Below are 23444 nucleotides of genomic sequence, written 5' to 3'. Positions count from 1 at the left end.
GGATACTAAGGTAACTGATGCATAGTCGTCATCCTCTGCATACAGGTAGTCTAGTTGTGAAGATACTTCACTTCCAAAATTTGCCTGTGTACACTAGAATGAAGGATTAAAGGATTGAACAAGAATATAATTTCTTAGCAGCTATAATTGTCTTTCTAATAAAGGGAAAAAAAAACTTTCTGTAGTAAAATAATCGCAGGTGCAAATAACAAACATTAAACAACACCTTAAACTAGATTTGTCTCATCTATTTGTCTCATCAGGATTTTGACATTGTCACTACAGAGGGTTTTAGATATAGTTAGAGGCAGGTCATCTAATAGGAACACTTGGTAGTCGCCACTTTCTCTTTAGTACTGTCAAGAGCCTGTGTAGCGCAGTGGATGTGGCGTTTGCACACCATGGCGACAAAGGAAGACTTTGTTTCAAATCTAGTCATTGACTAGAGGTAATTTTTTTAAATCTTTTTTTTTTTTTCAACCGGTTCCCGAGTTAGTCGATCTCTGGCATGGGCAAGTGGGTTTTTTCTACCGGAAACTCAGGTTTTTCGTCCTGTAAACTCAAGAAAATCGACCGTACAACCCACATTATTTCAGACATTAAATATATTGTGTTAGGGTTAGGGACCATAGTGATAGCCTTGGGCCAGCTAGTTCTGATTGGCTGCCAGTGGAGAATGAACTGCTCAAACGGCCTCACCTACTCCCTATACTGGAATAAAAATATTAAAAAAAAAAAAAGGCGTTAGCTGATTTTTTTTTAATGATCAAATATTGTTGTGTATAAAATAAAATAAATCGGCTAATGCCTTTTATTCCCAGGTAATTTTTGAAGTACACTAACACTTTCAGGGATAACTTTTTTTTTTTTTAATCAGCAGCTTGTTAGTTCCATCTGTAGTCATAGTGGAGTTTATCATTCGTTATCAGTGATTTATGAACTCTGCAAGTGAATAAATTGCTGCTGTCTTGTCTTCTTAAACCTAACTTGTTAGTATTATGATTGCCTAAAAAAGCTTTCTACGACCGATATTTCCGCTTTTGGGAATTACAACTATCAGTTTCAGTCAAAAAAAAAAAAATCTAATGACTACAATTGATCGTTCTCTCTTTTGTTTTCTGGCTTTTAGCATTTTGGAACGGTTATAAAGTTATATAAGTAACTTGCAACCGATTTAAAAAGTAAACGTTTAAAATAAATATCAAAAATATAAAAAAATTATATAGTTTTAATGCAATTTAATTTGGAAAGTTAAAGGGTTTTTCATTAAAACTATCTGTATTGTTATAAAAAAAGGATGTCTTCCAGCACCTTTTATTCCACAAAGGAAATATGCTAGGCCGTTTTATCCTTAGTTAATTTTTTGAAGATTGATCAGCAGCAATTTTCATCCTTAGTTGTTATTCATAACAACTAAGGATGAAAAAAATGGCCTATCAATGATTTTCAAGGCATTTTGGGAGGACAACTGATGCACCTCTGACATCTATTCCCTATGTCAGAGGTACATCAGAATAAATAGTCAAAGTACTAATGAAACATGGCCTTCGCACCACATTCAAGCCTCATGCTAAATTAGCAATTTAGATCTGCTCACCTAAGGATAAACTCTAGCACACTCTGGAGTGTATGAAGTTCCCTGTGACTGTGACTTAGCCTACTATGGGTAGATAGGAAGATCTGTTAACATCCACCAGGAAGAACATAAAAAATGCATGCACTGCCATTATTATGGTAAGACAGGACTGGCAGACCATACTTTGGACACCCCTTCGCAAAGGATTAGATGGAAGAATATTAATGTGCTATTTAGAAGTCGTTACAGATCTGAAAGATTATTTTTTGAGTCAGCAATGGCTATGAGGAATTCTTCGAAACTGAACAAATATCGTTGCATTAATTTCCCAAAAATTTGGGAGGCTGTTATCTTAAGAGCAACTCCCACATGGCTGTAATTTTTTTTTTACATTAGAGGGCGACAAAATAGGACTTTAGATCTTTTATTTTATAAAACGTATTTTTATAAAATAGTTCGTCCGGTGTTGTTAATGCCGTTAAAAATAAGTCATAAATAGTATGGGTTCTACTAAAGAGGGTTGTGTGATCCCTAGTAATAGAGAGGAATTGGCCAGGGATGAAATGGTTGCATTGATCAAGTTCGTTTGTCCAAAATGTTTTCAGTCTGGAGCGTAAACATGAGATGTGTAATAAGCGAGATGTGTTTGGATGATAATGGTGTATTGACATGAAAGAGATGGAGGGATATGATGTTTTTCGTGAAGAAAAAGAAAAGGAGGGAAGTGCTGTTGATGATATGTTATGCCCATCCAAGGTGGAGATGTACGGTACAAATAGTGGTAGCAGACTGAAGCAGTATGATGTGAGATAGCGGAAGACATGATAAAATATTTAGATGTTGTTATAGACATAGTAATGTGGAGAAAAATGAGGAAATATGTAAGCAAAGTACCCTAGCAAATAAGAAATGGGTGAGTGATCATTATGGATGACTAATTATGGTAATATAGAGTGGTATGAAGGGATTTTTAATAGACCGTCTTAGGTTTTACATGATAGAAGGCACATTAGGATCGATATTGAACAATCACTTTGTGAGTGTGTATCATCCACGTAGAGAGAGAGAGATAAGCATCAATATGAGAACAGAGTTAGATGAACTTATGTTAGAATATTTAGAAATGTCAGTCTGAATATAACTATGTTCTTTGATGAGATATCAACTTGTCTTACAGAGAAGTGCAAGAAAAGAGGTGGTCCTAACTTAGCTGTTTAATTTAAGCCCAAGCACTGGTAGAGTCCAAAAGAATGTCACGAGTGAAAGAAAGCCCTATTAATTACGCTCCAAAAAAGTGGTAACAAACTGGAGACCACTTAGCATCTCAGTAATAGAGATTGAGGTGTTAGAGAAGTTGGGAAAAGGGAGACTTCAAGAATGGATGGATAGGAATATGATGAACTAAGGGGCAGAGAATGACTTTGTGAAGGTGAAATGTTATCTTAGTAATTTATATGCTTTCTCAAACAGCTAAGTCGAACAGTGGTAAGGGCTACACCAGATAATGCTAAACAGTATTAGATAATGCAAGTCAGAGAAACTGGGAACATTAAGCCGATGACATGATAAGATAGTAGATGATGTGTAGATATCAGACAGCAGTTATAAGTGGGAACTAAAGAGAAGGAAGGAGCAATGGTGTGCCTCTGTGCTCTATAATTGGGCAACTACTTTGGAATTGGAATTTGTACATTAATAGGATTATCATATATTTTGAGGCTGTAGCTCATTGGAAGTGCAACTTGCGTCCTGTGCGCTTAGTTGCTCGAAGTTAGACTCAAGTTCAAGTCTAGTCACCGAATGAAGGAACTTTTTCTATGCCTTTCTTCGACCGATTCCCTAGTTAGTCGATCTCTGGCACAGGCAAGCGGGTTTTTCCTTCCGGAAACTCAGGTTTTTCAACCCGTAAACTCAAGAAAATCGACCTCAAATTATTTCAGACAGTAACATATCTTGTTAGGGTTAGGTACCAAGAGATGGCAGCACTTGTTTGCCAGTCTCTTCTTCGGTGGCTGTTATAATTAGTGATAGACATGGGCCAGCTATCTCTGATTGGCTACCGGTGGAGATTGAACTGCCTATTCAGTCTCCATAAGCTAGATAGGGTATAAAGGCCTCGCCTGCTCCCTATAAGGGAATAAAAGGCATTAACTGATTTATTTTATTTTTATTTCATATTTTTTGAAAGCAAAATACAAACAAAAATATCGACCAAAAAAAAAAAAAAAATGTAAAGAAAAATCAAATGTTTGCCTTCAAGTAAATATTTATCCACTTTAATTGTACCATTCATATTTTTAAGAGGAATGAACTTTCTTTAAAAAAGTTGGGTCATTTTTTATCAGTTCATAGAACTCTGAGCAATTCATATCTGAATTCACTTTTATTTGAAGGAGAAGTTTACTGTTTCCAGTTAAAAGTCTGATTAGCAGACCAAACATTGTTCATTAGAAAAAAAAACTCTTTCAACTGGCGCTGTTGATCCCCGCAAACAAAGGATGTACACCATCAAGTTTTTGAAAGTTTTGACATTCACTCCCATTTGTTTTAATCGTTTTGAATTCCTCAACCCGTAAATTAACAACAATACTCATGTGACCTTCTGATATTCTTCTTTATTTTTTCATCTGATTGCTTGTTTTTCTCCATTTTAGTTTTTTTTAAGTGTTGCAGTATTATTTTCATAATTGAAACCTCATCAGAAAGTTTGTCTATTGTCAACAACTGCTTTTTCCGACGGAGCTATGGAATTAACAAATTCTGCAGATGCTTCAACATCTGCCCACCGGAACTCAAAATTCCGACTTAATTGTATCCAAATAAACTGGTCTGTACCTTCATGACTGCTTTCCCACAAAAATTCAAAGTATGCTTTTCAAAATCTTCTTTATTTACATCTCCTTCGTTGGCATACAGAGACAGCGTTTGCTTACAAAGCTAAGGGATGAACTTGTTGTCTCTTCTGACTATTAATTTTACTTTCAATGCAGTGTACTTCAAAGTTAATTCTGTAGCTGAAATCATTTTTTTTTTCAAAAGTTGACACTGTTTCTTGAGAAATTTGAAGGTTGCCATGAACAAATAAGGTTAATAATTTACTGAGTGGATTTTCAAAAAAGTCTGATTAGTTCTGGGCAAGAATTTTCACACTGTAAAAGGAAGTAAGATTTCAATCCTGTCCAAATCAAAAGAATCCTTTGCAGAGAAGATACTTAAAAATTTTATAGTACTATCTGACAATACTTTTTTGTACTCAATGTCTGCAAAGTAGCAAAATTCATTTTGCTTTTCTACTCCCACTGTAAAAATGTCTGTCAGTGGCGTAGCTAGAGCTTTTGCTGGCTGGGTTAGTCCCTGAGTTTGCCACCCATCTCAATACACACCAAAATACTACAAAAAGTCAAAATGACGTATAGGGAAATAAATTAAAACACTATGTTTATTTTTGAAGTAAAACTTTAATTCCAACATTCTAAAATGTTGAAAATAAGGGGATAAACCTTTTGGCTTTATATCAAAATGTTGAAAATAAGGGGATAAACCTTCGCCTTTTGGCTTTATATCATTCTAAAATGTTATTTTTCTTGCTTTTCTGTTAGCAAAATCGTATATGTCGAAGTATATTTCATCACTCAGTTGCTGTTTTATAGACTTTTATATATATTTTATAGATATTTTAATTACAAAATTTCTCTATCAAAAGGCAGCTGATCAACACCACTCTGTACACAGTTGTGAACAATATGAGCACAGCACCCACTTCCTAAAATTTTTCTGCCCATTTTTTGTTGTAACTTTCTATGAACGTTAGCTTCGCCTTGCATTCTCATTCCCAAATTTGTATTTGTGTTATCTGCACAGTACGATACAATTTTACTTTCTATGCCAAACTTTTTAAGAGTTTTAGTCACGTGTTGGGGTAAAATATCTGAGGTCTCTCATGTTATATCATCAAATTCTGTCAGTCGTACTTTAACTCCAAAGTGTGGAACAAATACTCCAGTTAAAACGGGTACGAGTTTCATCTAGTCTGTTGGAGGCATCTACAGACATAGTAACAAAATTGGCACTATATAATTCATTTTGTACTTTATCCATTACAAAAGTTGCAATTGCGTTATTAGATATGGCCTCTGTTTTTGTTCTGGCACTGGAATATTTTGTGGTGTAAAGTGTTGAAATAAGTTTCAACTGGTTATCACATGATTTAAAACTTTGATCATGTACAACTGTGTGAAAAGAAAGTATAGCTTCTTTAGCTGCATGAGCATAGTCGTCAGATTTCAGCAATTTGTTTTTGAAAAATGCATCGATAGCTTTACTGATATTACTTGCTCCAACAGCCTTTTGATGTTTTGAAGTGTCTATGTGTTTAGCAATGTCATGCCAGCCAGCAAATCCAAGAAAAAATTTACTGTTGCACAAAGAGCAAAATACAGTGTCACTCTATAGGTAGTTTTCGGTATTGAGACCATATTGTAACATGAAGAGTTTATTAAAAATAAACAATTAATACACTCTTTATATTACAATGTGGTATCAATACCGAAAACTACCTACAGAACTGCTTAACTACAGATCCCTACATCAACAGCGTCACTGCTTATTCTCTGATTCTAGTTTCAGAAATTTAAATTCACTTTATAATTCTGTATTAAACTGACACTTTCGTTTATGAAGTTTTTCTTTTGATGTAACTTTTGACATAACGGATTATTTTAAATATCTATAAATTTAGATCAATCGCCAACGTAACGTATTTTATCTGATAATTCACAATACGACCATGCACAACACGGAATGCATGACATAATACAGCTGAAATAGAGAGGGGGGGGGTAAGAGGTGTAGGGACATATGTGTAGAAATTGGATCAGGTAATTCAGGTGACTCACTTATTTCTATGTAACAAAAGTTCTGCAAAACATTTTTTGTGTTGTTTTACTTTTCCTGTTCATTTTATACAACAACAACAAAGAAAAAAAAAAAAAACAGACATTTTCGTTTATTTTACTGAAGTACGGTTCGGACATGGACTGGTCATTTAAAATACAAACTATCCGTACTAAATACGGACGGATGGTATTACATTAATAATATTAGTAATGATTTGAGAAGGGATATCCCATTATTTGCCTATGATGCTAAACCAGGATGAGCATTAGTAAATTATTGATTTGAGAAGGGATATCCCGTTATTTGCCTATGATGCTAAACCAGGATGAGCATTAGCTAATTATTTAGATTTTTACCACCCAACACTACATCATTACTACACCCAACGGACCAGGGAGTCATTTCTGCATTGAAGCCTTATTAACGGCGTACATCCTGCAACCAGTCAGGGCAATGGTAGATGATGACCATGAGAGAGTTCTGAAAGAATCATAACATCCATGATGCCATTAAAAACATTGCTGATTCTTGGGAGGAAATGAAACAATTAAAGGTATGTGGAACTGCCATCAATGCTGTGATGATTTTTGTGGCTTCACAGAAGACATCGCCGAAGCCAGAAAAGTTGTGGTGGATAGTGGCAATGCACTGCAATTGAGCATCAATGAAAATGATGTCACTGACTTACTAGAGTCCCATTCAAAAGAATTAACCAATGAAGACCTTACAGATATAGAGAAGCAGCTGAGAAACACGAGAACACGAAGAATCAGAAGATCCAGAGCAAAGAAAGTTTACAACAAAAGAATTAGCTGAAGCCTTTCATCTCATTGAAGCAGGATTTGCTAAGCTTGAGGAGCAAGATCCTAGCACTAGCTGTTTCAAAGGTTAATTGTGCAGTTAGTGAGAACATCAGTGTTCTCAGAGTGTGCTAGATAAGGGAGAATCATATACAGTGATATTCTTAGACTTTGCAAAAGTGTTTGATAGATTACCACATGATAAGTTGGTGCATAAACTGCAGAGGATGGGAATATTTGGTTAGATGGATGAGAGATTGGCTCTCTGAACGATACCAGCAGGTTGTGTATGATGGAGCAGTGTCTCAAAAAAGAAGGGTGACCAGTGGTGTGCCCCAGGGTTCTATTCTTGCGTCGCTGCTGTTTAACTTGTTTGTAAACGATATATCATGTGGACTGCCTGGGAATCTTCAGGTATTTGCTAATGATGCAAAGTTGGGAAGAATTATAAGTAGTACTGTTGATGCCGAACCCTTAAGGAAGATTTAAATAGACTTTTTACTTGGACAAAAGGGTGGGCTTGTAGTTTTAATATCAATAAGTGCAAGGTGTTGCATTTGGAGTGCAGAAATATAAGGCTGTGTACTATATTGATGATGCCATACTGCAGGAAGTGGATGAAATTAGAGATTTGGGAGTGATGATTGACAATAGACTGAAGTTTAGATGGTATCTTGCTAGGGTTGCAAAGGTTGCACATCGTAGTGTTGTTATGATAAGAAGTACTCTAACATGCAAAGATAAGGAAGTGGTTGTGCTACGGTATAAGGCACTGGTCAGAGCACATTTGGACTATTGTGCTCAGATCTGGTCACCCGGTTTTCAATGTGATTTGGAGACATTGGAGAGGGTCCAGAGACGAGTGAGTAACACAACATCAGAAGAACTTAATATAGACTATGTCTATGATGTAGGAGAGATGTAGAACACGTTTGAAAGACTGAAAAGATGATGTAATATGCTCTGTCAATTTTGAGCATAATTTGGATTTTGGAATCTTCTGATTTCTTATCTGGTCACCTGGTGTTCAATGTGATGTGGAGACACTGGAGAGGGTCCAGAGACAAGTGACTAAGACAACACAGGAGATTGGAATGCTGGCTATGGAGAGAGGCTGAAGAAATGTGGATTGCAGAGTTTGGTGGATAGGAGGAAGAGAGGTGTATGATAGAAACATTTAAGTTAGTGAGAAGATTTTATCAGATTAATCCAGAGGGGATTATAAAAATAGTAAAAGGTGAGAGGAAGAACCAGAGGCCATTCCTTGAAGTTATGTAAAAGTGTGGTGAAGAAGGGTGTGAGGAGTAGATTTTTTACATGGAGAATTGTCAGTGAATGGAATGCATTACCAGAATGTGTTGTTAATGCAAGGAGTGTTAAGGACTTTAAGATTCTATATGATAAATATGTTGTCAGTTGAATGAACCTCCCATGTTTGTCAACTCCATGGAAGGTGTAATAATAATAATCAACTGCTACAAGGCCGTTTATGATGAATAAAAGAAAAAGGCTGTGAAAACAACCCTAGATACCTTTTTCAAGAAACCAACTTCAGTTGTAAGCCCCCCTCCTCCAGAAACAGAATCAAATCTTGATTCTCCAGCACCAGGTCTATCCTCTCCAGAACCATCTCCATCATCTTCCGATAATGTTAGCCTACCTTCTTGCCTCAGAAATGCACCTTCCAGTAAGCAAGACATTGATGCAAACTTTAATATTCTTTTTTTTTTTAAATTTCTCTTATCTCCTATCTAAACTTTTTGTATGAGTTTGTTTTTATGTTCTATTTGCTTGAATTAAAGAGCACAAATTACAGTACAGGGATATTATTATTACAGTATTACACTGTATTGTTATTGCCACATATGTGCCATTATATTATTATTATTATTATTCCTGCATATGCACTGTTCATCAGGGATCCGAGTTACATACAAATCTGACTTAAAGACGTTCTCAGGGACGTATCTTGTTCATAAACTGGGGACAGCATGTGTGTGTGTGTGTCTGTGTATATAAAGAATTCAGCTAGTGGCTTTTCTTGGCAAACAGAAAAATAATTCATCAATTTCCTGATGTATAGCCTCGAGGGATAGTCCAGGCTACTATGACAGCACTACATGATTAAGTTTACATTATTATTAATCTTCTACAGACAATTTTCCTCCAAATTGGTCTATTACTTGTCAGCACTCCAATATTGTCATATCTAACATTTTGTTCTTCTAAGACATTTCTGACGGAATTAATCCACCCTAAATCTTAAAACTGGTTTGAACATTGTCTTGTATACTGCTATACAAAATACAAATCTAGTTTAGAATTTTGGCTAATTTTTTTCTTATTTCATATAAATTGATTCGACTGGCTCCTCACAATACCAGCTTTTCTTATTCTCTTATCTATTTCCAAATTTAATTTTCCATCTTCACTAAAAACTTTGCCTAAACAGCTGAAATATTTTACTTGTTCTATAGGTTCTCCATTAAGAATGCAGCTGATGGTTTCTATGTTTCTGCTTATTTAATAGTTTTGAACTTCTTATTGCTCATGTCTAATCTTTTACAGCAATTATGGAGTTTAGTTAGAGAACGCTGGATGTATTTAGGAGTACAACATCATCCATAAAGCAGAGCTATGTTGATATTTCCAATTCTAATAGGTTTAATACCGCTTTCAGAATGTAATCCATGTTGATGATAAATAAGAGTGGAGATAAATTCTGAAAACAGAGCCAAACTTTTTCAACCAGTGTGTCATCCCATTTATGACATGTGGATCAGACATGGCTAATAACCAAACAAATAATGGAAAGAATTAAGAAAACAGAGTAAAATAGATTCATGCTAAACATTGGGCTATAAGACAAAATTAAGAATGAAGATACATGAAAGAAAAAAGTACTGCATATAGGGGAAGAGATTTTAAGATAAAAAAAATAAACAGGTCAAATTGCATGGATGAAAAGTGATCAATGGACAAAGACACACTGTGGCATTCATATGAAGGAAGATGAATACTTGGACAACCAGAGAAAAAAAATGGAAGGATGATCTATTAGAGATGGTTGGAGGATATTGGCTTTGAGAAAAACTTCAATAGAGAAGGATCTAGAAAAAATGGGGAAAGGGGGCAGAGCTATAACAAAAAATCATTATAAAAAGCACTTAAGACTGTAATCACAGTGTCATGTACTATGAATAATGAACATACCAGAATACAGGAAAACCTCACTAATAATAATGGTAACTTCCTACTGGATTTCTGTATAGTCATTATTAACACCATGGTCCAACATAAAGATATGCACAAATTCAAATGGAGAGGAGACAAAATATCCTCTGATTCAGAACACAACAGTATACAGAGGATAAAATTAAATATCATACTGAAAAGAAAAGTGTGTAAGAAAGTGTTAAAATGCAAAGTTTAGCAGCTCTAGGAGATGATTGTAGACTCAAATTCACAAATATTATTCAAGGAAAAAAAATGATACAAGAACCAAACCTTGGAGATTCACTTGCAGACCCTGAAGAAAGCATAGATTCATTGGCCAGAGAGAAAGAGAGACATGATGTCTGCTAGGATGGGAAAAATTAAAACTATGGCAGATGTGAATAGTTAAAGAGGCAGTCAAGGAAAAGAACAAAGCATATATCAAGTCAGTATGTGCTCTGAGAAAATACAGAGAGTAATAATAAATATAGAGACTGGGACATTATCAAGCAAGAGGTATTCTATATTTGAGCTGCTGAAGGAAGTACAGGAAGATGGTTTGATGTCAAATAGGCGAGATACAGGTACACATTTCCATTGTTATTCATTATCTATATGGATTACATTATTAAGAAAAGTGGTATTAAACCTGATATGAAAATTGGATATGCTAATCTCAGACTCTTTACTTTATGAAGATGTTAAACTCCTAAATAATTCCAGTACAAGACTGAAAGATTCTATGACTAAATTGAATAGCTGCTGTCAATTTGGTTTGAAAAGCAGCAATAAAAAGACAAACTGTGAAAATAGGCAGGAACATTGAAAATATCAACTGCATTCCCAAATAGAGAACCTAAAGAACAAGATAAAACATTTCAGCTATTTAGTCACAATTTTTAGGAAACATCGTGAAGGTACGGTGGCTAATCAACTGAATAAGTTTATATGGAATAAGAGAGAGAAAACAGCTGGAACACCAAATTAGCAGTATAAAAGACACTGTTAAAACCAATTTTGATGTATGAATTGAGATCTGGGTTAAAAGTAAAGCACTTGATCAAAGACTGGAGACAACAGATATGAAAGTTCTGAGAAAGATTAGGAGGTGTGAACAGATAGCATTAATGATATAATAATTAAAAGTAAAGATATTAGGAAAGAACATGACACTGTTAGTATTCAAGAATGTGTGAGCAGAGCTAATCTCAGGTAGTATGGTCACTTAAAATTAGAGAGGAAAAGGTTGGTAAAACAAACATTTTTTTTTTTGTCAGAATGGTAAGAAAAAGGCACAGGAGGAAAAACAAGATCTAGATGAATTATTATAGTAAGAAGTGCCTTTGAAGTAATGAAGATAATTTACACACAAACTGTTTGCTTATACTTGTATTACAATAAAAATATAATTTCTCATGTATAATTTATCTTAGATATTATTAAATTTGTTGCTTATGTATTAGTGATTAATATATTCTTAGAAAGAACAATTCTGCTTTTAACATAATTAATATGAGAAAACACACTTTTTTTTTTGTTTACCATTCTTCAAAAATAGCTTTAGTAATCCCACTTCCTGGTAAATTAAATTCCTCAAAAGAGTTTATGCCATTCATAAATGATTTTTTCTTTTCTACTTGTTTCCATTCTATTTCTTTCTTTAAGAAAACTCCAACAGAATTCTGAAGATTGGAAGTACAAAGAAATCTTAATGGGCACCTAAGTTAAAAAAATAATAATATATATATATATATATATATATAAATAATAGTTAAATCAGTAGGAAATATTATTTGCTAGACAGAAAGATACAGAAAATTCTTGGAACCACAGAAACAGTTTGTAATAAGGCTATAGCAATTTTATTTTTAGCACAGTATCTATTGAGATTTTGGTCAGGTGTTTGATATAAAAGTATTTGCTACAGTGAGAGTCAACTATCTTTTTTATGATAATCTCATTAACAAAAAATGAATTTAGAATAATTCCACAGGAAAGATCACACAGTGATAAGATTAGAAATCCACATTCTACATGTTGGATTTACAACAATCCCACACACAATACATGGACTTTATTTTGTAAAAACATACTTCAAATAATTCATATATGAGGTACATTTTATTAGATACAATCGCCTTTTACAAGTGGATATGCATTTTACTCATTAGGCCAAAACTTCTGCACACACACACTGAAATTAACAACAGTAATACAACTGAATTATGCTTTATTTTAATAATGAACAGCAGAAAATAATCATATCATATAATGAATGGACAATTGTTATACTTCACACAAAATGTTGATAACTGTTAGCTGACTTTTCTATCAGAATAATTTTTTAAGAATATATTTTTAGATATCTAAGATATAGGTACTAGTATTGATATTGATATATATATATATATATATATATATATATATATATATAGTTTTAAAATAATTCAAAACAACGTAGCATTATGAGGCATTAGCTAAAGCAACTGACAATTAAAAGGGAAAAGTTGGATCATTGGAAAAAAAGTTGGAATGTCCATGGAATCACACACAAAATTGATGAGCTAAACAGAGAACTAAAAAATAGAAACATTGATATAGTAGCAATAACTGAGACAAAAAAGAAAAAGAAGGGATCTCAAATTCTGGAAGATTGTGGCATGATCTCCGGAGTTCCGAAAGACAACTGGGCTTTATCTGGGGTTGCAATTTGGATTAATAAAAAAATGGAAAAACAAAATTTTGGATTATGCTTGGGTATATCAGACAGAATAATCAATGTCAGAATGAAAATTATGAATCAAACATTCAATATTTTCGGAATTTATGCACCAGTAGATGGAAAAGAGGACGAGACAGAAGAATTTTAAGGAAAACTTCAGGAATGTATTGATGAAACAAATAAAAATGAAGCAACAATCTTGATGGGAGATTTCAAAGCTAGAGTGGGAAATAACGCAATAACAGAATGCATTGGATCAGAGGGAGAATCAGTAATCAATAACAATGGAATTTTATTAAGAGACTTCTGCATATTTAACAGTCTCAAAATCAGCAATACTTTTTTCAGGCATAAAAATATACGTAAGTACACATGGCAAACAAGAGGAACTAAATCAATAATAGATTACATTATTATTAACAACAAACTAAATAATAATATCAAGGATACAACGGTTTTAAGAGGAAGCGAAATTGACAGTGATCACATGCTAGTCGAAAGCAGATTTGAATTCATAAAAAGAACCACATACTTCAAAAGAAAAAAAGATAATGAACCAACATCTAATAAACAGTTTAAAATTCGCCTCCTAGAACAGGAGAGTATCAGAAACTTATATAAAAGCAGAATAAGAGATAAAATAAAACCAACCACAAACAATGTTGAAACTGACTGGAAAAATATAAAGGAAACCATACTAAAAGCAGCAGAAGAAAGTTTAAGAATACAAATCAAGGAAAAACAAAAAATGGCTCAGAACTTGGAATGATGACTTAAAGGAATTAATCGAAAGGAAAAAACAGACTTTTAAAATCTATCCGCAGAGTAAAAACACTGCTGACTATATAGAATATAAGAAACTACAGGCTGAAGTCAGAAAGCTTTCCAGAAGTATACGCAGAGAAGATTGAAGTAAATATGTTAAATCATTAGAGCAGGATTTCACTGGACAACAAAGAATAGGTTTTAAAATTTTCAGGCAACTACAAACAGCAGAAAATGACCAATTAAGAAATAATCTAATTTCCAAAGCAGATTGGATAGAACACTAAAAAACATTGTGGAATGAAAAACAAGAAATACAAAACAATGACAAAACTTACATAATTGAAGATATCAATACACAGGAAAGTACAGAAGAAATAGCAATGGAAGAATTGGAAAAAGAATTTAAAAACTCAAGAAATAGAAAATGCCCAGGCCTGGATGGAATATATGTTGAGCTCTTTAAATATGCAGACAATAGCTTAAAGAAAACCTACTTAAACTTTTCAGTAATATCTGGAAATATCAAAAGATCCCAAAAGAATGGGAAACTGGAGCAGTTTCCCATTCATATAAATATTCACAAAAAAGGTCACAAGGACAAATGTGGAAATTACAGAGGCATTACTCTTTTAATAATAGCATCTAAACTATATGCAAACATTTTAAAGAACAGACTAATTAAATATACAGAAAATTATTTAGAAGAAGAACAATGTGGTTTTAGAAGAGGATGCACAGATGCCTCTTTCACAATGCAAGAGATCATAGAAAAAAGAAAAAAATTTAATCTGCCCACTTTTCTTCTATTTATTGACTACAAAAAGGCGTATGATAACTTGAACAGAAATCTACTCCGGAAAATATTACAAGATGATAAAATACCTCCTCAATTAATTAATGCAATAAAAAATCTATATATGCATCAAATTTGCAGATGGAACATTATCAGAACCTATAACTATAAATAAAGGAGTAAGACAAGGTAGTGGCTTATCCCCAATCCTATTCAACATTTATATAAACAGAGTCCTAAAAGAATGGAAAACAACTGTCAAAGATGGAGTTAAACTAACAAATAATATACAGCTAAATACAATACTTTATGCAGATGATCAAGTACTAATTTCAAATTCAGAAGATAAACTCCAAATTGCAACCAACCATCTCTAAAAAATAGCTAAAAAATTTTAAATGAAAATCTCTGAAACAAAAGCTATGGCAATGTGTGGAAACACCATTCAAAAAGTAAAAATTATGCTTAATAATAAAATAATAGAAAAAGTTAGAGAATTCAAATACTTGCGAAATATAATCTTGCAATACAATACTGAATCACAATTGGAAGCAAGACTACAAATTTACAATAGAATGAATGGCATAATTAAAAGAAATTTTGGAAAACCAAATGACTAAAGAAACTCAAGATTACATAATATGACCTCTAAACCATCTCTCAAATTTGGAAGTGAAACTTGGATTCTAAAACAAAGAAACAAACAAAGACTGGAAGTAGCACAGATGAAGTTTCTAAGACCTCTCCTGGGACTCACTAGGGTGGATAAAAACACAGAAATAAGAGAATGATTAGATACAAAAAACATCATAGAAGAAATAGAAGAATATCAGCAAAATTGGCTACACCACATAGAAAGGATGAATAACAATAGGATTCCCAAATTAGCATATACATATAAACCTACAAGAAGAAGAGACCATGGACATCCAAGATTAAGGTGGAAAGATCAACTTTCTGCAGAGCAGGAACAGGACATAAAAAGCCTATACCTGAATTGCTCAGATGATGATGACGAAGTTGGATCGTGTTGGAGATCTAAACAGCAGAGTAGGAAATGATTACCAGACATACAGAAATGCTTTGGGAATTTGGAGAAAGTGCAAAACTAATAATCATGATAAATACCTGCTGGATTTCTGTTCAGGAGATGGATTAATTATTACTAACACCATGTTCCAACATAAAAATGTGCACAAATTCACATGGAGAGAAGATGCAAGAAATAAGAAAAGTCTCACTGACTATATTATTGTTCACGGCTATATTTTTCCAACTGGTTCAGGATTTGAAAACTGGAAGTAATCACCATTTATTGTTGAGCAGGATAAAATTGAATTTCATACTGAAAAGAAGAGTGTATAAGAAATTTTAAAAGGAATCAAAGTTAAGCAGTTTTCAGATGTGAACTGTAAACTAAAATACACAAACATTATTCAAGAAAAAAATGAAAGATTGAAAACAAGAACCAAACCTTGGAGATTCAGCAGCAAACCCTGAAGAAAACACTGACTGATTCAGATAGAGAGGCATGTGGTAAGTTTGTCTGCAAGCACAGAAAAATCATCAAAAATATTCAGACTCCTTCATAGTAGTGGATATGACTAGATACATCATAATCATAGCTCACAGTATAAAAGGAAGATGTGGTCTTGTAACCTTCATAGACAAACATTAACAATAAAATTAGCCATAACAAAGAGCAAGCATAGAAAAATCAGAACTCCATGGTTGACCAAGAATGTTAAAGAGGCACTGAAGGAAAAGAAGAAAGCATATCAAAAGTTCCTGGCAAATATATCAGTTTGCTGTTAGAGAAAACAGACAAATGTAAGAAAGCAAAGCACTGTATAAAACTAGCTAAATAAAAGGCATGAGAAGACTTTGGTAAGAACATAGAATATAAATATCAGGAAGGTGAAAAAATGTTCTGGAGGCTATTGAAAAAAATCTTAGAAATGTAAGAAAAAGGAATCAGAGATGATAAAAGTGAAACAAAAATTGAAGATAAAGATATCCTTGATGCATGGAATAATTACTTCCAAAGACTGTTAATGAAACAAGCAGTGACAGTAAGGTGGCAGAAAACACTCAATTGGGAATACAACCCCTGGCAAAAAGTATCAATGTTGTTACCACTACAACGACTGCAATATGAACTGTATATTTCTTGGAAAACATATAAACGTTTTAGCATGCAAGAAATGAAATAACTCACTTTAAAGTATAAAAAGAAAAGAAAAATTTTTGTATGATTCAAAGATTTAAAGGCTAATTTAAAGAAAATATTCAATATCCACTGCATCTGGACACTGTTAATATCCATATGCAGTGACAAGTATTCATTCCATCTACCCTGTTTTGAAGGGCCTTTCTCAATATTATTTTTCCAAATGAATACAAACCCGAGCTTTTCTCTCTCTTCTTCTTCTCTTCTGTCCTCCAAACAGGTTGAGTCCCATGTGGATAAGAACCTTCCACTATTCTCTGTCCATAGCGAGCTCTTTCTTATGCCAAAACGCTCTGAAAGTTCAATGCAGTTCTAAGGACTTTATGGCATAATAATCTTGGTTTTCTCCTGAGTCTTGCAGCCTCCACAGTACTCTCAAATACCAAGTGAGGAAGTCTGTTCTGTTCCATTTGCACAATGTGACCAAACCAATAGCGTTGATTCTTTTTAACTATATTAAAAAATTGTGAATTAAGGATATTCAACTCTTGTAGCACTTGTGCATTTGTCTCATATTCTGCACAATGAGTTCTGTTGATTTTCCTAATGCATTTTATTTCAAAAGTCAACAGTTTCCTATCTGCTTCTTTTTTCAAGGTCCAAGTTTCTGCCCCGTGGAGAGCTGTTGATAGCATTATACTTTCATATAATTTTAGATTCGCAGGAATTTGTTTTTCCAAATTTTATTCAGTTTATTCATCATTGGCCATGGTATGGAGAGTGTGTTTTATTGTTGCTATGTCATTTAAATTTGAAGTCAAATTTAAACAACAATTTGAAGTTAAATGTTATTTCTTATCTGTTATAATTACATCTGCATATGTGTTATGTATGAATGGTCTTCCATTGACTTTTACTCCTTTTGTTGAGGATGCTTCTTTAATGAATTCTTGTATAAAAATGTTAAAAAATTTTGGGAATTGTTCTCACAGATATCAGTGGGTGCTCTCATCCCCAAAGAACATATCCTGACTGCTTATTCTTACCTGGGGATTGTTTCAGACTAGGTACTACCCTACATAGCGACAATCCACCCAAAAAAAATTTGGACTCTTCTAGCAAGACAATACCCTGTCACAAGGCTCACACTGTACAAGCATGGTTTTGAAAGCATATTATCCAAACATTCCTGGTGCTCCCCTAGCCACCTTCTCCTGAATCAAGCACTGTGGTATCATGTGGAATGCATCATCTGGTCAATGGCAGTACCTTGCTCAGTTGCTAACCTCTGGGATGTTGTTCTATCTAGCTGACCTATCAACTTGTAACCATCTTAGAATTGAGTCCAATATCATGGAAAGTGTCCTGAATTCCAAGATGGTTACAAGTGGTTATCTAGACCAAAGTATTCCCAACGTGGTACCAGGTAGGTAGTCATAATGTTTTCATTCATAAGTATAAATTGTTTAATACTTCAATCATATAAATTTCATTTTAATAACAGTAAATATCAAAGCAACATAATCTGTAAATTTTCAATACTTTTTTTACTAAATAATTCTTTTTGAAATCATGATGCATCTTATACAATAAAATTACATATTACACATCGAATGGCTTTGTGTTCTGGCTGAAGACCTATATGGTATAGTTCTTCAGCCAGAAAGACCTCAGAAGAATCACGATCAACCTGGATGCCAAAAAGGCTTCTGGTCCTGACAATATCCTCCCAACTATGCTCAAGGGATGTGCTCCTAACTAATACCTGTCCTTTATCATATCCACATTATATTATATTTAGCTGGGATTTAAGTACACAACTGATTTTTTTTAGAAAGTAGGCAATGTGTCCTATCATCAAATTATCGACCAATATATTCTCACTTCAGTGCTGTCTAAAGTAATGCTGTCTAAAGTCATCAACAGTCAACATCTGGAGAACTGATGTAATCAGTTATCTCCAATATGGAGTCCTCCAGTCCATACCCACAGCAGATATTAACCACATCATTCATCTAAATTTAGACACATGCCATGGAAGGGTTTGGAGAAACCTGTTATTGCACTCAAATTATCTTAAGGTCTTCTATCCATCCTTTATAATTGGTGCCTTACAATCAGTGCCCTGAACTATGATTTTCATTCTACCCAATAATGGGATGATGACAAGCCAGTCACCTTCAATGCTTTCAAAACATAATTTTATCTCCCCTCTCCTACAAAAGACCTTAGTTCTCCCCTTAGCTTTGGTAATATATAGTTCAATAGTCAAGATATTTCTCTTCTGAGAATAACACTTAATCCGTAACATTTCCTAGCACAAACACAAACACATCACTTTGTAAAAATTTCGCATAATTGTATTATTTATTATGTTCGTTTTTTACAGTTTATATGTTTGGTGAGAATTTTATTTTATGAGAAATATGTTTTTGTTATATGATAAGATAATCTAAAAGTATATATGTGATTTGTTATTCAGTATTGCCCTATATGCTTATGGTAGTGGTATAAAAAAATTTAATTGTGTTATAAATAGTAAACTTGCTTACCATATATTATAATCCTTAAGGAATACTACAGAAATGTTGTATGTATATTATTTGTAGATTTGTGTTATAGCAGTATTCATATATCACTATTACTGTCTCCTCCATGTGGTGCACCTGTTTATGGTGGAAGGGACCTCCCAGTGATGGTAATAGCCCTTTTCATTCTTCCCCTTTTGCTTTACTTTTCTTCCCATATTCTTTGCTCTACTTCTCCTGAGTCTTTTTTACTATCCTTTTTTCCAGGCCACCATCACTGGGATCCAAGGTCCTGACGCCATGTTTGTCATGCAGTATGATCCGTGGAAATCTGGAAAAGGGGATCCTGGTAACCTTGCACTATTTGGTCTCTGCTTCGGCAAGACAGGTGATCCTGGATGGCCTGGCCAGGATCAATTGGCTAGTGGGCTTGCCTGCAAGGGTCAATGGTGTTGCAGTAAGTCTCTTTCCCCATGGCCCAGGGTCATTATCCAAGGGATGCCGTAATGCTGGTATAGCTTCTGAGGAAGCCCTGGCATTCCAATCCATGTGTGGCTCCATAGTTGGTTGGGAGCTCTGGCAGCAAACCAAAAACTCCTTGGACATATCTTCTTCATCATCAAATGTTTTAGGGACTTTAACAAAGTCCCAACCAAGTACCGATACCATTGATACAGCATTTGGTAACAGAAGTAAGAAACAAAATTTCATGATACTAATATAAATGTACCAGTGTTTTTGATCAACCATGAAACAGGGAAAATGTCACCCTTCTTTTTTTAAAGGATTTAGAAGGACTGACAAAACCTCCCAAAACTATTAAGAAATCATGTTCTGGTGATATCCTTGTGGAGGCATTATGTGAACAACATTCCGAGAAACTACTAGGAGTAACATCGGTAGCATGGCAATTACAGTAACACTCCATAAAACACTCAATTACTGTAAAGGAGTGACAGAGGATCTCCTTGCTGTTCCTGATGAGGAAATATGTTCAGAGCTTAAAGAAGGGAATGACAGGTGTGAGGCACATCCTGATACGTAGGAATGGTCACCTGGTTCCAACAGGAATATCATCTTCCACAACAACAGCTTCCAAAATCTGTAAAAGCAAGGTATCTCAGCTGTCCTGTTAAAGTGTATACCCCTAATCTGCTAAGATGATTTAAATGTAAAAAATATGGGCATGCCCAAACTGCCTGTCATGGCTCTACCACCTGTGACTAATGTGGTAGTAAAGAGCATGATAACAAATCTTGCTGTGCAAAAAAAAGGTAAATGTGTCAGGGAGCTCATCCAGATTACTCTTGTGCAAGTCAGAAGTGGAAAGATGAAAAACAAATACAAAAAATTAAAACAGAACAAAACATATCATATCAGGATGCAAAAAGAAAGCTAGCAACCACCACACCTGCTCTGAGATCTTCGTATGCTGAGAAGGTAACAATTAAGAAAATGTCAACACCAACTCAAACTCGTATGTCTATTCCACTATCTGATAATTTCCCCATACCGAACTTCTTTGTTCAGGTATGGGGACAGTGCTTCTCTGTTGGGCACATCAATTGCATGACCTATGGTCTCACTCCAGAGACAACTCCAAAAATGGTTCCATTCAATGAGAACCCACTTGTCAAAGAAATTATGGCAAATATATCACTTAAAGATAAACCACCAGGCATCCCCACAGAAAAAATAGATAATTCAATATCTATTGAAAGTAAATTGAAAGAAAAGAAAAAACTTGCCAACTGACCCTAACACATCAGATGTATTGAAATTGAATATTTTACCAGAGGAAGTGATGGACACTGGTCTTCCATTTTTCCCAAAAAATTGATAAATATAAACTTGACAAAAGTAATGAAGAGCCAAAGGCTTCAATTCGGTAACATGAACTTATTTAAGTTGAGGGATATTGCATCCCATATTGTTTCTTAGCCAAATAAGAAACTCAAAGAGTTTCATGCTGAATATAGAAACTATATAAAGTTCGGCGATTCCAAGCGTAAGCAAATACCTGGAAAGCAGCACCTGATCCATTTAGGTAGTGCAAACTGAGGCAACTCATAGAAAGGGTGGAGCAAGCTCCGATCACTATTCTTGGCATTTACCCATAATGTGAACTTAGCTTCAAGGCTGTATTTCTGTTCTACATTATGAGAGAAGGTCACTACCTAGACTGGTTTCAACCTTTTTTGAGGTCTCATCAGTGAGTAGGTAGACCTAGTTAATAATACAAGTTTGTAGCGAACAGAACTTGCATCCCTTCTACGAGAATGCCAAGAAGGTGTCTTAATAAATTATTAATTATATGAAGAGCCAAAGGCTTCAATTCGGCGACATGAACTTATTTAAGTTATCATTATCATATTATCATTATTATTACGGGCTACTCCAGGGAGTCCTTAGACTCATCGAGGGAGGCCCTAAACATCATGTTCACACAACTGTTCAACATTCTCACAGTATCTATCATACCTTGCCTTGAACTCGCTCACTGTCATAGCACCCACAACAGACTCTGGCAGCTTATTCCACTCATTCACCACTCTAAAAGTAAAGAACCCAGCTCTAACACCCCTGCTAACCACGCTCTTGCCCAGCTTCCATGGGTGTCCCCTAGTTCTCCCACCCCCCAGTCCTGATCTCAAAAATATCCTCTGAATTAATCCTATAGAATCCTTTCAGCAATTTGAATGTCTCAATCATATCTCCCCTTTTCCGCCTATCAACTAGTTTCTGCAACCCACAAATCCTCAACCTGTTCTCATATGGTTCATTCCATAGACCTGCTATCATCTTAGTTACTCGCCTCTGGATTCTCTCCACCTCCTCCCCATCAAGAAGGAACCGAGGTGACCAAATCTGGGCACAGTAGTCGAGATGAGGTCTTATCAGGGCTCGGTACAGAGGTACAATAACTTGCTTGTCTCTGCTCGTCAAGGTATTTTTCAACAACCAAGTGAGTTGATGAGCTGATTAAGCTACTTTCGCAATGTGCCCCCTAAACTTCATCTCCCTATCCACCAACACTCCCAAGTCCCTGGCCTCATCAATCTCTTGGAGTACAGTTCCACCAATGTGGTATACTGCTGCTAATCTTTTCACTCCGAAATGCATAACCTTACATTTTGTCACATTAAAATGACATCCATTCTCCTTAGTCCAGAACTCCAATCTATCTAAGTCATCTTGCAAGACTTTGACATCTTCTGCATTCACTATCGCCCTACCCAACTTTGCATCATCAGCGAACAAATGAACTGTCCCACTTAGACCCTTCCCTATATCGTTAATGAACAGATTAAACAGCAGTGGCCCAAGAACAGAACCCTGTGGCACACCACTAGTCACAGGCCGTTTTTGGACTCTACTCCTGAATAAACTACTCTTTGATATCTCTCCATCAACCACCCAGCTATCCATCTCACCAACCCTATATCCATTCCCATATGTTGTAGTTTACGGATTAGAATTCCATGTGGTATCCTGTCAAACGCCTTTGCCAGGTCCAGCAGTATCACTGTAAACCCATTTCCCTTATACAGTTCAGCCGTCACCTTGTTATAAAACTTGAGCAAGTTACTGAGGCATGATCTACCCTTCACAAAGCCATGCTGTCCTCTGTACAGTATCTCATTTTCATCAATCCATTCCTGTATTTTTCCCTTGACTACTTTCTCCAAGACCTTGACAACGACTCCTGATATGCTGATCGGTCGGTAATTTGCAACCATAGTCTTGGATCCTCCTTTATGCAGTGAAACTAATTTCCCCTCTTTCCACGCCTTCGGGACTAAGCCAGACCTGAGACTCAGATTAAACAACATGGTCAAGGGCACTGATAATTCATTAGCCGCTTCATGCAAGACCCGTGCCGGTATACCATCCAATCCCACAGATGTATTCACATTAAGGTTCTGTAATAGACTATTCACCTCCACTTCATTCATCACAATTCCTGTATAAACT

General features: G+C 34.9%; 1 protein-coding gene across 2 annotated transcripts in view; it reads right to left on the bottom strand.

The window, feature by feature from the left end:
- LOC150108516 (proteasome assembly chaperone 2) overlaps positions 1–23444 on the bottom strand; it is a 135501-nt gene that overhangs the window by 31938 nt on the left and 80119 nt on the right. For both annotated transcript variants that reach the window (XM_090390824.1, XM_090390823.1), the window contains exon 5: positions 12031–12207. In XM_090390824.1, the coding sequence (XP_090246950.1) occupies positions 12031–12207 (177 nt within the window). The remainder of the gene's footprint in view (positions 1–12030; positions 12208–23444) is intronic.

The sequence above is a fragment of the Typopeltis vanoorti genome, chromosome 3, assembly GCF_054136105.1.
Source record: "Typopeltis vanoorti isolate ZY-2024b chromosome 3, IOZ_Tvanoo_1.0, whole genome shotgun sequence".
NCBI classification, from domain to species: domain Eukaryota; kingdom Metazoa; phylum Arthropoda; class Arachnida; order Uropygi; family Thelyphonidae; genus Typopeltis; species Typopeltis vanoorti.
Note: the sequence above shows the minus strand (reverse complement) of the source record. Positions and strands in the feature narration are given on the sequence as shown.